At 41.3% G+C, this 14,159-nt stretch overlaps 1 protein-coding gene across 2 annotated transcripts in view; it reads left to right on the top strand.

Moving 5' to 3' along the window:
- The first annotated feature begins 4,771 nt into the window (after window positions 1-4,771).
- The window catches only part of LOC311232122 (equilibrative nucleoside transporter 2-like), a 31,852-nt gene continuing 22,464 nt past the window's right edge, over window positions 4,772-14,159 (top strand). For both annotated transcript variants that reach the window (XR_014619919.1, XM_084318812.1), the window contains exons 1-5: window positions 4,772-4,822; window positions 6,831-6,904; window positions 7,604-7,685; window positions 11,341-11,597; window positions 13,278-13,417. Coding sequence is in view for 1 of the 2 variants with exons in the window: in XM_084318812.1 (XP_084174938.1) it covers window positions 6,873-6,904; window positions 7,604-7,685; window positions 11,341-11,597; window positions 13,278-13,417 (511 nt within the window). In the remaining variant the exon portion in view is untranslated. The remainder of the gene's footprint in view (window positions 4,823-6,830; window positions 6,905-7,603; window positions 7,686-11,340; window positions 11,598-13,277; window positions 13,418-14,159) is intronic.

The following is a 14,159-nucleotide window of genomic DNA, read 5'->3' as shown; positions in this document are numbered from 1 at the left end:
AATTTTCTTTCTCTTTAGTATCTTGCCAAATTCTGATGCAGTCAGCCTGCCCTCTCGCTCCTTGTGCCACAGTGGACATGCAGCCTGTCCCGTTGTTTGCAGTTGTAATTGTCTTGCTTCCTCCAGATCAAAGCTCTGGATGTGCTGTGGTGTTGGTATGCCTATGTCTGGAGCGAGGGGCATGGGGATGGTCTTGGTACAGTGAGAGGATACAGGCAGGGATGTTGTTGGGTTGGTCTGTGGGAGCTGCAACAGTGGGAGCTGCAGCGAGAGAAAAAAGAAATAGATTAGAAATAATTTGTCTCCTTATCCCTCTCTCATTTCTTTCTCCCCTCATTCACCTCTCCCCTTCATCCCTCTCTCCTCATTCACCTCTCCCCCTCATCCCTCTCCCCTTATCCATCACCCCTCTCTCCTCCCCTCTTACTCCTCTCTCTTCTCTAAGAAGGTCAGGGTGTGGAGGAGCCTCCAGATGAGGAGCGCCGGCCTGTGGAGCAGCCTCCCCCAATGGAAGGTGGACAAGAGGAGCGAGACGAAAGATTGAGAAATCAACAAGCACAAATCGAATCACTGACCAGTATAAATACTGTTCTGAGACACAATCAAGTACCAAATAGATTAACACCAGAGGTCTTGCAGCATAGCCGTGTACCAGCCTATTTCAAATATGCCACTGGATTCACTTATGATGAATTCAACAATCTATGTACTGTGTTTAGTATACCTATCAGTGAAACAGCACAGCAAACTTCAGTCCCATTGACATATAGCAGAAGTGATTGGCAAATTAACACAATGCCCCTGCGTGTGCAGCTCTTGCTTGTTCTTATGAAACTGAGACAAAATCATGATTTAAAAGATTTGGCATTTAGATTTATGATTGATGAACGTAGTGTTGGTACTTTGTTCAACGCATGGGTGGACTACATGTTCACAGTTCTAGCCTAGGGGAACTACCCGCATGGCCTCATAGAGACGTAATAATGGCACAAATGCCAGGAAAGTACAGAGAGGAATTTCCTACAACAATGGCAATATTAGTTCATGTTCAAGTTTCTTTAATAGTTGTCATACAGAAGTACAGAATACTTTTATACAAAATGCTTCTTACTGTTACGCTCCAGAGACTGTGCAAGACAAGATAAGTATGAAATAAAATAACATAGTATAGCATGTAAATTAGAAGTACAGTAGACTGTACAGAGTTAAAAATTCAAACCCCAACTTCACTTGTATTGCAGAGTCAAAGTTACTCAACCTACAAGTGTGCAAACACATTGAAATCCCTCATAGCATGTGATCCATGAGGTTCTGTAATATTTTGTTCAACTCTTTTCACTGGATCTATGTCTGACAAAGAAATAGTTAGGCAGAGCAACTTTATTGAGCTAATGAAAAATCTGCTTAAACATGGCGATCTGCAGGAAGGGGATGGGCTTATGGTAGATAAAGGATTTTTAATTGAAAATGAGCTACAAGAAATTGGACTTGAAATAAACATCCCACCCTTCGTCAGAGGAAAAAGGCAGATGCCCTCTGCAGATGTCTGCCTGACAAAAAAAGTGGCTGCACACAGGATACATGTTGAACGTGCTATATCAAAGATAAAGAAATTTAAAATTGTGTCGGAGAGGATCCCTAACATAAGGTTGACAAACATCAACCAGATCTGGTATGTTGTGAGTATGCTGTCTAACTTCCAGCCTTGCATCCTCAAGAATACCATTACCTGATAGCTCAAGCCACATCCAATGGGGTAGTTTTTTCCACCTACTGCTACCAGAATAGGGGTCTGGTTAACGATGTAGCTTATAGGTGTGCCTCTCATTCCTCTCAGTGTCTCATATATTTCCTCACTGATTCCTGACTCTTTCCTAAAGGCAGAAAGATACATGTTACTGTTTTCTTTTGTGACCAACTTTTTATTTTGTCTTTTTTTTCTTTTTTTAAACAAGTTCAGAGGAAAGAGACATTCACATCAGCATTTCATATTAATTCACACAGTGGCATAAAAAGTGTCTTTTCAGTATATAGATTGTCCGTCAGTATATTCATATACTGTGTCAAGTTACAAGTGTTCAACCTAATGGAGTACTGATTTTACCTTATGGGCCGCAGTAAGTAATGTTTGGATCGATTCTGTCCTTGCTCCCTGTGCTCTAGCACTGGATGCCTCTAATCTCAATACTTCGTAGAAGGACAGTTTCCAACGGTAAATATTGAGACTATGAGGTGGTTTCCATCTCATTACGAGCATTTTCTTTGCAGCCGTTAAACCGGCCAGAAACACTCTCTTTTTGTGAGGTGTTAATTTGAGAGATGAATCATCATTTAATAATAAAATGTGTGGCAAACAAGGTATGTTTATCTCCGTTATATTAGTGAGAAATAATGCAACCTTGGCCCAAAAAGCGAGTACTCCTGGACATTCCCACGTCATATGTATGTATGTTCCTATGACTTTTTGTGGACATAAAGCACATATAGAGGAACTTTGTAAAATTTTTATTTGATACATGTTACTGTTAACTGTGTTAGAAATGTATCGGATGTTGTGCCTATGCTATTATTTTTTTTCAATAAACTGTAAAGGAGCATCATTTTGCCTTTATTACCAAATGTATGTGTTTTTATTGTGCTTTGAAACTACCTGTTAGGAGTGTAGGTATAAGGGATCACTGGTCTCCTTTTGCGGTTCAGTTTGGCTTTTGCCACGACTGCAGAGGTTATAGGCTGGCCTGCTATCTTCTTCCCTCTGGGTTTATGCCACTGCTGTGTGTGGCCGACTGGTACAGGAGGTGTCGTCATTTTGGGCACGAGAAATGTCTAAGGTGTACATGAGCCCAATGATGTGTGCACAGTACCCTGGTGCCCTATGATTTCAACAGAAATGAGAAGGGGAGAAAATAAATAGACTGTTTGAGAACACTGCTCGTACTGCTGCTACTTGAATATCACTAACATTACATAAATGACACAGCTGTCGGGTCTAGCTACTGGCCTACACAGTGGCTTTGACATATGCAAATCCAATGTCTGCCTGACTTTAGCCCTGCCCCACCCACTCAGTATACCGGGTGAGTGAGAGAGCTGGTATACTGCGTTGGACCACTAAATTAAACTAAACTGTATCAGCAATAGTAGTAATCATGGAGGTCTAAGGTAATAATGTGTTAGAAATCACTTACCCTGCAATACATGAACAACACTGCTCCATGATGGTGTTGTCATCAGCAACATTGATACCAGAGCATGTGGGGTTTGTCACTTTTCAGCTGCGAGTGGTAGCATTTAGCCTCGATTCTAATAATGGTATCTTTTCTGTAAATGTTTATCTCATGAACATACTTTTCCACTGCGTATTGTAACCCTCTCTGTCTGCTTCTAGACGAAATATTTGTGTCATCTTTAAAAAAAAACAGATTGCTTGTCCGAGTTTTCAAAGGGGGCGTGGTTTAGCGACAGGTCTATTGTGTGTATTGAGCTGAACTGTACTGTACCCATTCTGCAATCTGTTAATAAAGTTTTCAATCAATCAATCTGTCTGTCACAGTCTATCTCTCTCTCTCTCTCTACATCTCTCTCTCTCTCTCTACATCTCTCTCTCTCTCTCTCTCTCTCTCTCTCTCTCTCTCTCTCTACATCTCTCTCTACTGTGCTTCCTTCCCGACAAAATAACGCCCCGCCCTCCACTTTCAACCAGAGACAGTCTATGTAGTAGAGGAGACTGAGCACTGTGGCAGTTTTGAACGGCCAAATCCATAACAGTAAAGATGGCGGCAACAAACAAACATATTCAGAGAGAATAATTAAATGTGATGTGATTTTATGTCGAGCAACACTATTATCTACTTAACCTTGAGGTTAAATGTGACTTTTAAAGATGTTTAAAATGAATCACAATCTCTGCTAAAAGGCTGGGGATTGTGCAGTGAGTGGTTGCCACGGTAACTAAAGACTGGCAGGTGGCATGCATACAGTAGGCCTACGTTCAGATATGACCAGTGATGCGTTGCTCGTGGGACGAGGTTGCACTCGCCCGGACTGATGCGCCAACTCGCAGTACCCTGCACCTGGCTACTTTGCATATCAATAGCGCCGGTCGTCAGGTGTTACATTCCATTCGTAGAGGCAGGCACTGTTTTTAGTCTGTCCTTATGCGAGGGAACATTTATGCGCATGCGCGGGAGCGTGCGCACGTGCCTGGGAGCATGCGTGCATGTGGCGTCATTAGCGTGCGTGCAACCAGTGTTGATATGAGCATCGCAACACTGGATATGACACAAAGTGAAATGCGTCAGTTTGACAACTGATAACTTGCAAGACACACTAGTGTTTGGTCTCAACAGTGGCATTGTTGACATTTACAAAAACGAGACCATTTCTAAATGTAACCTATTCAATATCTATAGGCTACAGAGCATTGATAACAATCTATTTCATATTCATAGTTAAGATATACCTATAAAATCGCTATATTTGCGCCTCCGTCTCACTGACATTTCTCACTGAAGTTTAAATGTGTTCAACTCAAGCGGACACCGTGAGAGAAAAACTATTTTACGTACGACAGATTCTTAGATACAGTACGAGTACGACTCCCAGTCCCGATTCAAAGAGATAGCGGGCTCAAGTCAAGTCCCATATCGCCGGGCGGCTGGTACCAAAATGGCGGCGGAGTGAGTGAACCGACTTCTCTTTAGACGGACTTTGTTTCAACAGCCGCTCAAATCTCAAACAGCCGCTCAATGATCATCACCCGCGCGCTAAACATTCAAAGAGCTGCGACCAGCTCTCCTCTCTCTCTCGGTGTCATCGTCAGGTGAGATCTGCTTTCTTTTGGCGAGTTTTCTATTCCTGAATACTATATTCAAAACTACTACTATGCACTCAGAGTGTAACACTCAAGTTCGACACTTTGACGAACAACACCATTCACCGTTTTCGCTCCAAAAACAATAAGCTGCGGTGATTATTCGGCATCTTTTGTTTTCTTCGCCTATTACCACTATTATTACGATGATCAGACACTTACTTATTATTACCAGGTCGACCGAAGAAGCACATTTCTGTCATCATACTGTACAGCCGGCTGTAACGAGTCAGTGCGATGCGCTTCTCCTTTCATTTTTCACAACTACTACTTCCACTCGGTGTGACGAAAGTGATTACTTTTCTTACACTATTAAATTAATTACAAGTGTATTATTATTATTCCAGGAACTAGAAAGGGGCCATGTGGCGTTGCCTCCGGACGTCATTCATTCTTACAGTATCCGCACATGACTCATGATGACCAATGTACAGTTTCTTCCCCCTCAAATGTATGCTCTCTTTGTCTCTTTGTAAACTCTTTTTGTACTAGTACTGTATATTTGTAGATCTGGTATGTCATAAATGTCTAGACGTAACAGTAGGCCTGGCTACTGCCTATATGTCATGTTGTATGTCATATTATGTTATGATGAATTGAAAATGGGGGACCCTGATGTAAACTAGACGAAAGTCTTTCTCTGGTCTGCATCCCCTTAACAATTGTGTGTATTGAGCCGTACTGTATTGTACCCATTCTGTAATCTGTTAAATAAAATGTTCAATCAATCAACATAACCTGTTCTTCCTCGTCTCGGATTGGCTATAGAGTCTCTAGTTCGGAGCAGATGGATTGCCTTTAAATTAAGATGTTTTAATATATTGTAGCCCAGTGTTATTCCGAATGAGTTTCTAATGATTTATATTTTTCGCCTAGATTCCCCCCCAGGTTTTTTTTAGGTGATATATTACCCCCCCCCCCCCCCCCCCCCCAAGTGTGAACGTATGTAACTGAAGCAGGTTCAGAGTGTCTCTGAAAAAGAGCTTGTGCCCTCGTCCTCAATGGACCATTTTACTGTACATACTTTATCCAAAGCACTTTACACCTCGTGCCTCACACTCACGTCACGTGCCAGGTGCCGACATGCCCGTCAGTCGGGGGCAGTTAAGGGGTTAAAGGAAAACTCCAACATTTTGGGAAATTAGCTTATTTGCCATCTCAAGAAGATACCTTTTTTCTTCTCTGTGCATGCAGTATAGGAGTAGGAAGACGCGCACCGTTAGCCTAGCTTAGCGTCTGTCACTGGAAGTAGGTTCCTCCATTAGCCTAGTTCCCAACGTCTTCCTACTCCTACTGCACGCACAGAGAAGAAAAAGATATGTATCTTCTTGTCTAACTCCAGGGTAGATGGCAAATAAGCTAATTTCCCAAAATGTTGGAGTTTTCCTTTTAAGTGGCTTGCTCGAGGATTGATTGATTGATTGATTGATTGATTGAAAAGTGTATTAACAGATTGCAGAATGAGTACAGTACAGCTCAATACATACAATTGTTAAGAGGATGCAGATCAGAGAAAGACTTTCGTCTTGTTTACATCAGGGTCCCCCATTTTCAATTCATCATAACATATATGACATACATGACATACAGATAGACAGTACTGCTACATCTATACATTTATGACATACCATATTTGCAAATACAGTACTGTTTGTGATATAAAAAGTGACCAGAGAGAGTGTATATACATTTGATGTAGAAACTGTACATTGGAGGAGGTTGGGTGGGTGGGGTGGGGTTGGGTGGGTGGGTGGGGGCTGTACATTGGAGGTGGGGGGGTTGGGTAGGGGGGGGGTGGGGGACACTTCGATACACTGCCGGGATCTAACCGGGAACCTTTAGATTGTCAGACGACCGCTCTACCTCCTGGGCCACTGCCCCCCACTCGGCCATCCTTGGTTAAATGAAGGTTAATTAAAACAATATTGTTAGCAAAGCATCACTGTCTCCTTCATAGGCTCTTCTGAAGGTGTGCGCTGAGGAACCTAAGAGGAGCAAGATGGTCTGTCAGAGGACTCCACCTGCTGACCGGTGAGCTCACTGCTTTTTGTTTGATTCTATTTTAAAAAAAAATAATTATTTCTTTGTCTTGAGCGTCAACTTTGATTTTTGATTTGATTTGAAATCTCTATTTCGAACATGTAAATACAAACAATATAAAACAAAAACAAATCATTGACCTCTAGCAAAAGAGAACATAACTCAATTTACATGTTCGAAAAGGAGTAGGAAGAAGTATAGCTACACTTATTTAATCCTACCCCTTTTCCACGACTCAAAATGAATGTACTAATTTAAAACCGTACAAAACAAATATATATATATATATATATATATATATATATATGCAAAACATTAAAAATATATATGTAAAACATGAAAGAAATCAAATAAAAATGTAAACACCCGTGAATGTCAAATCCCTTCCTCATCCCTGTACCTCGTGAAAATTATTTCTTTATAATTCAGTTTGAATTGTCTCACTTTAAAATATGACAATAATAAATTAAAACACCAAACATCAAAGATGAAACAAACAATCGCATCAGAAAAAAAACACACAACAACAATGTATGTGTTGGAGGAGGAGTTCTAATGTTAGGGTTTCACCATATAAGTGAATCACAAGCTTTAGGGACTGTGTGTCTAACAGGGACTGTGATGTGAATGTGATGTAATGTGATGTAATGTAATGTAATGTAATGTAATGTGATGTGATGTGTCCAACAGGGGCTGTGCTACTGCCATCATTATCTTCATCCTGGGCCTGGGGACTCTGCTGCCTTGGAACTTCTTCATGACAGCCACTAAGGTACCAATACCGGCTCTCTGACTCAGCACATTAGGAGGAGTTATTCAGTGGTTGTTGAGAGAGAGGAGAGTTATTCAGTGGTAGTTTAGAGAGAGAGGAGAGTTATTCAGTGGTAGTTGAGAGAGAGGAGAGTTATTCAGTGATAGTTGAGAGAGAGGAGAGTTATTCAGTGGTAGTTGAGAGAGAGGAGAGTTCTTCAGTGGTAGTTGAGAGACCGGAGAGTTCTTCAGTGGTAGTTGAGAGAGAGGAGAGTTATTCAGTGGTAGTTGAGAGAGAGAGGAGAGTTATTCAGTGGTAGTTGAGAGAGAGGAGAGTTATTCAGTGGTAGTTGAGAGACCGGAGAGTTATTCAGTGGTAGTTGTGAGAGAGGAGAGTTATTCAGTAGTAGTTGAGAGAGAGGAGAGTTCTTCAGTGGTAGTTGAGAGAGAGGAGAGTTCTTCAGTGGTAGTTGAGAGAGAGGAGAGTTCTTCAGTGGTAGTTGAGAGAGAGGAGAGTTATCCAGTTAGTTGAGAGAGAGGAGAGTTCTTCAGTGGTAGTTGAGAGAGAGGAGAGTTATCCAGTGGTAGTTTAGAGAGAGAGGAGAGTTCTTCAGTTAGTTGAGAGAGAGGAGAGTTATTCAGTGGTAGTTTAGAGAGAGAGAGGAGAGTTCTTCAGTGATAGTTGAGAGAGAGGAGAGTTATTCAGTTAGTTGAGAGAGAGGAGAGTTATTCAGTGATAGTTGAGAGAGAGGAGAGTTCTTCAGTTAGTTGAGAGAGAGGAGAGTTATTCAGTGATAGTTGAGAGAGAGGAGAGTTATTCAGTTAGTTGAGAGAGAGGAGAGTTATTCAGTGATAGTTGAGAGAGAGGAGAGTTCTTCAGTTAGTTGAGAGAGAGGAGAGTTCTTCAGTGGTAGTTGAGAGAGAGGAGAGTTATCCAGTGGTAGTTTAGAGAGAGAGGAGAGTTCTTCAGTTAGTTGAGAGAGAGGAGAGTTATTCAGTGGTAGTTTAGAGAGAGAGAGGAGAGTTCTTCAGTGATAGTTGAGAGAGAGGAGAGTTATTCAGTGGTAGTTGAGAGAGAGGAGAGTTATCCAGTGGTAGTTTAGAGAGAGGAGAGTTATTCAGTGATAGTTGAGAGAGAGGAGAGTTATTCAGTGGTAGTTTAGAGAGAGAGGAGAGTTCTTCAGTTAGTTGAGAGAGAGGAGAGTTCTTCAGTGATAGTTGAGAGAGGAGAGTTATTCATTGATAGTTGAGAGAGAGGAGAGTTATTCAGTGGTAGTTTAGAGAGAGAGGAGAGTTATTCAGTGGTAGTTGAGAGACCGGAGAGTTATTCAGTGGTAGTTGTGAGAGAGGAGAGTTATTCAGTAGTAGTTGAGAGAGAGGAGAGTTCTTCAGTGGTAGTTGAGAGAGAGGAGAGTTCTTCAGTGGTAGTTGAGAGAGAGGAGAGTTATCCAGTGGTAGTTTAGAGAGAGAGGAGAGTTATTCAGTGATAGTTGAGAGAGAGGAGAGTTATTCAGTTAGTTGAGAGAGAGGAGAGTTATTCAGTGATAGTTGAGAGAGAGGAGAGTTCTTCAGTTAGTTGAGAGAGAGGAGAGTTCTTCAGTGGTAGTTGAGAGAGAGGAGAGTTATCCAGTGGTAGTTTAGAGAGAGAGGAGAGTTCTTCAGTTAGTTGAGAGAGAGGAGAGTTATTCAGTGGTAGTTTAGAGAGAGAGGAGAGTTCTTCAGTGATAGTTGAGAGAGAGGAGAGTTATTCAGTGGTAGTTGAGAGAGAGGAGAGTTATCAAGGTGGTAGTTTAGAGAGAGGAGAGTTATTCAGTGATAGTTGAGAGAGAGGAGAGTTATTCAGTGGTAGTTTAGAGAGAGAGGAGAGTTCTTCAGTTAGTTGAGAGAGAGGAGAGTTCTTCAGTGATAGTTGAGAGAGAGGAGAGTTATTCAGTGATAGTTGAGAGAGAGGAGAGTTATTCAGTGGTAGTTGAGAGAGAGAGGAGTTATTCAGTGGTAGTTTAGAGAGAGAGGAGAGTTATTCAGTGGTAGTTGAGAGAGAGAGGAGTTATTCAGTGGTAGTTTAGAGAGAGAGGAGAGTTATTCAGTGGTAGTTTAGAGAGAGGAGAGTTATTCAGTGGTAGTTTAGAGAGAGAGGAGAGTTATTCAGTGGTAGTTGTGAGAGAGGAGAGTTATTCAGTGATCGTTGAGAGAGAGGAGAGTTATTCAGTGGTAGTTGAGAGAGAGGAGAGTTCTTCAGTGGTAGTTGAGAGAGAGGAGAGAGTTATTCAGTGGTTAATCTTTCGCCGTCGACTAAAGACGCACTTCTTCAACCATTATCTGAAAAAAATATATATAAAAAGAAAAGAAATCGAACCCTAACTAACCTTACTGTCATCATGCACTTGTCCTAATAAACTAACCTACACTGTGGCACTCAACACTTTGATGAACATTGTTACTCAGCTGATCGAGTTGTGCCCTTCCTGATGACTTGTCGTACAGAACTTGTAAGTCGCTTTGGATAAAAGCGTCAGCTAAATGACTAAATGTAAATGGTAGTAGTTGAGAGAGAGGAGAGTTATTCAGTGGTAGTTGAGAGAGAGGAGAGTTATCCAGTGGTAGTTTAGAGAGAGAGGAGAGTTCTTCAGTGATAGTTGAGAGAGAGGAGAGTTATTCATTCACTTCCCTACCCAGATATCTTTCCGGGGATCGAACCGGTAACCAGGCCCGGACTGGCCATCGGGGCCTGGCCTGCACAGATTAAAAAAATAAAAATTATATAAAATATTTTTTTTTCTTTTTTTTTTTATATTATTATTATTTTTTTCTTTTTTTGCCAGGCGATTGTTTCTAGTTGTGGCGGCGGCGCGATAGTTAGATAACCTAGATGGGTGGGGAACAACCAGGATTTCACTGTCTGCCACAGAGTTGGAGAACTATCTGACTCTCTCTCACGGGCCGGCGGATCACACACACACAATGGAGCCGTGCTGCCGCTTGTGATTGGTGGAGGCGGGACCAGGCGATACAACTGATTGACAGCGGAGGCGGCGAAAATGGAATGGCAGACGGCACTCAGATGCAGAATAACAGCCAGGCAATGAGCCAGGTAGTGAGGGACTCGGGAGAGATACAGTAGAGCGAAAGTCAATTAACGTTGATGTCAAGATGGACAGTGGAAGAAAGAGAAAGGGTGGAGGAGAGAGGGATAAAACAAAGAAAAAGAAAGGCCCTTACAGGAGAGAGTGGTTAACTGTATTATAATAGTAAATAGAAAAATATGTTGTGCTCTTGCTTTTTTCTTTTTGAAGGTGGAGAGAGTAGCATTGCTAGTGCCACAACAGTTTTATTTGAGGTCCATAACAGTACATTGTACTAAGCAATTGTTGGCTCATTAGTTTGTGATTCACATGCACTAAAATTCACCAGAATGCAGGAAATTAAGTCTTTGTAACAAAAAAATTCCTGGTGGAGGACCCCCAGACCCCCTGCTTAAAAAGTGGCCTGACTAGCCCTTTATTTCGCGCTATATCTCCCGGTATGAATTATTTCCCCAGTCCGGCCCTGCCGGTAACCATCCAATCACAAGCCTCCTCCGCTGCCTCTCAAGCTGCAGAAAACAAAAGGATGAATAATGTGGAGCTGCAGCTAACATGTTCTCTCGATCTCTCTTTCTGTTTTCTATCCTATTCAAGTATTTCAACCGTCGGCTGGATGACAGCCACACCACCACCGCCTCATTGGACTCCAACTACAACCTGAGCGCGGCATTGGACTCCAACTACAACCTGAGCGCGGCATTAGACTCCAACTACAACCTGAGCGCGCCATTGGACTCCAGCCTCACCTCAGTGGTGGACGCTGTCGACTACAGGTTCGACAGCTGGATGGCCTTCCTCTCCCAGGTTCCTCTGCTCCTCTTCACACTGCTCAACTCGTTCCTCTATCAGTGGTAAGGAGACCTAGTGATGACACACGGAGCGCTACAGAACATGGAACTCACTACTCTTTACAATAGGCGCCCTGGGTTCTTTAACACTTTCGCGGCCACTTGGATCCGTCTAAAATCACTCTAGACGGCCAGCGTTTCATAATAGACTTGCACAGTCCGTGGGGCTGTTTGTAGAGCTAAATCTGTACTTTATGGTATTGCTATCTGTCCATTCTCATTGTCAATTGACACCATAAACCGTCCCTTCAAAATGGCTTAAAGAAATAATTTTTTCATCAATGCGTTCTCATTTTATAGCGTCTTGAATATAAGCGTTATAAGGGATTTCGGCTAGTATATTTCCTGGAAGGCGAGATACAGGCCGCTAAGCTACTAACGTTAAATCCAATGGCATTTCGGATATACAGAAGCTACAGTTAAAAGTCAAACTGCATATGATCGGTATGATGGTCCACCATGAATGCATGAAGGGGGGGGGGGGGGGGGGGCCGGGGGACGTCGTTTCTGATTATTGATTACCAATAACCACGTTAGCCTCAGTAGCCACATTCGCTGATCGGGTGGATGGCTATCATAACAAGCCCTGATCAGCATGTAATTTACGTGAAAAAGATCTTACCGTTGGCCGGTTGGATCCCCCAAAGGATTTCCCAGTTATCGATCGCCATCTGGTAGATCGATATGTCCATTGGCTGATGATATATTCCTTTACTGCCCACTGAAATCCGCGTCCCAAAACGTATTCCAAGCTACAGGCTATAGGCATCGCTTCATGTTAGCAGAAAACTACATTGGAGGTCCAGAAAATACAAGACAACTTCTGCCACAGGGAACACTGCATTATCGAGATAGCGCCCCTAAGAGGATCTGGCCGGTAATGCACTTTTTCGAATTCAAAGAGTAGGGTACTTCTGCAGTGCTGCTCGGTGACATCGAGTAGGTTATTACAATGAAATAAAAGCCAAAACAACCTTGCCATGTCCGTGGTTGGTCCTCAACCGTTGGATTCGAAACACGGACATCTCCGTGGTCGGGCGCCATTGTGTTAACGACCAAATTCACTAATAGTCTTGTGTTGATAATAGCATTGTGTTGATAATAGTCTTTTGTTGATAATAGTCTTTTGTTGATAATAGTCTTGTGTTGATAATAGTCTTGTGTTGATAATAATAGTCTTGTGTTGATAATAGTCTTGTGTTGATAATAGCCTTGTGTTGATACTTGATAATAGTCTTGTGTTGATAATAGTCTTGTGTTGATAATAGCCTTGTGTTGATAATAGCCTTGTGTTGATAATAGCCTTGTGTTGATAATAGTCTTGTGTTGATAATAGCCTTGATAATCCTTGTGTTGATAATAGTCTTGTGTTGATAATAGCCTTGTGTTGATAATAGTCTTGTGTTGATAATAGTCTTGTGTTGATAATAGCCTTGTGTTGATAATAGCCTTGTGTTGATAATAGTCTTGTGTTGATAATAGTCTTGTGTTGATAATAGTCTTGTGTTGATAATAGTCTTGTGTTGATAATAGTCTTGTGTTGATAATAGCCTTGTGTTGATAATAGTCTTGTGTTGATAATAGCCTTGTGTTGATAATAGTCTTGTGTTGATAATAGTCTTGTGTTGATAATAGCCTTGTGTTGATAATAGCCTTGTGTTGATAATAGTCTTGTGTCTGCAGGGTGAGGGAGCGCGTCCGCATCGCCTTCAGCATGGTGTCCATCCTGCTCCTCTTCTCCCTCACCGCCGCACTGGTCCGAGTCCCCATGGGGCCCCACAGCTTCTTCTCCGTCACCATGGCAACCATTTGGTTCATCAACAGTGAGTTCCTTGTAATAACGTACTGTATGTTGTAATAATAACAATTCATGTTTTTTTTATTCAAATGTAATATTAAATGTAATTATGTAATTATGTAAAAATTTAATTATATTAAAGAAACTTGAAACTATAATAATAATAATAATAATAATAATAATAATAATAATAATAATAATAATAATAATAATAATAATAATAATAATAATAATAATAATAATAAGCTGCCCTGAAGGAAGGGTGTACGCTGCATTCACAAACACCAGACAAAACAATGCGGCACGATAATGGTTTTATCGCGATTATGTTTTCGTAATCTTGTCTTGTCTAGTCCTACAGACACAAGATCGTTATGTTGTCCTACTGTTGTGTCAATAAAGTATTAAAAAAAAAAAAAAAAATTTAAATTGAAACTCGATGAATCGTCCAGCCCTAGCATTTTATAATTAGTGCTGTCAGGCGATTAAAAAAAGTAATCTAATTAATTACAGGATTTGTAATGAATTAATCTAATTAATCGCATTTTAATCGCATAACCATTTTAGGCCTGATATTCTATATTCTATAATCATATTTCAAATTGCATGTTGGATGGCAGAATTCAGTACTGTATCTACAAAACCTTCTGTTTAATCATCTTCCCTTTATTCATTTGCTTAGATTTTTCAGGTCTGGTCAATTTTAGCATGGTGTCATTCACAGTCAAAGATAAAAAAAATTAAAATAAAATGTTATTGATATTCTC

Source organism: Notolepis coatsorum, assembly GCF_963971535.1.
Source record: "Notolepis coatsorum genome assembly, chromosome: 7".
In the NCBI taxonomy this organism is placed as follows: domain Eukaryota; kingdom Metazoa; phylum Chordata; class Actinopteri; order Aulopiformes; family Paralepididae; genus Notolepis; species Notolepis coatsorum.
Note: the sequence above shows the minus strand (reverse complement) of the source record. Positions and strands in the feature narration are given on the sequence as shown.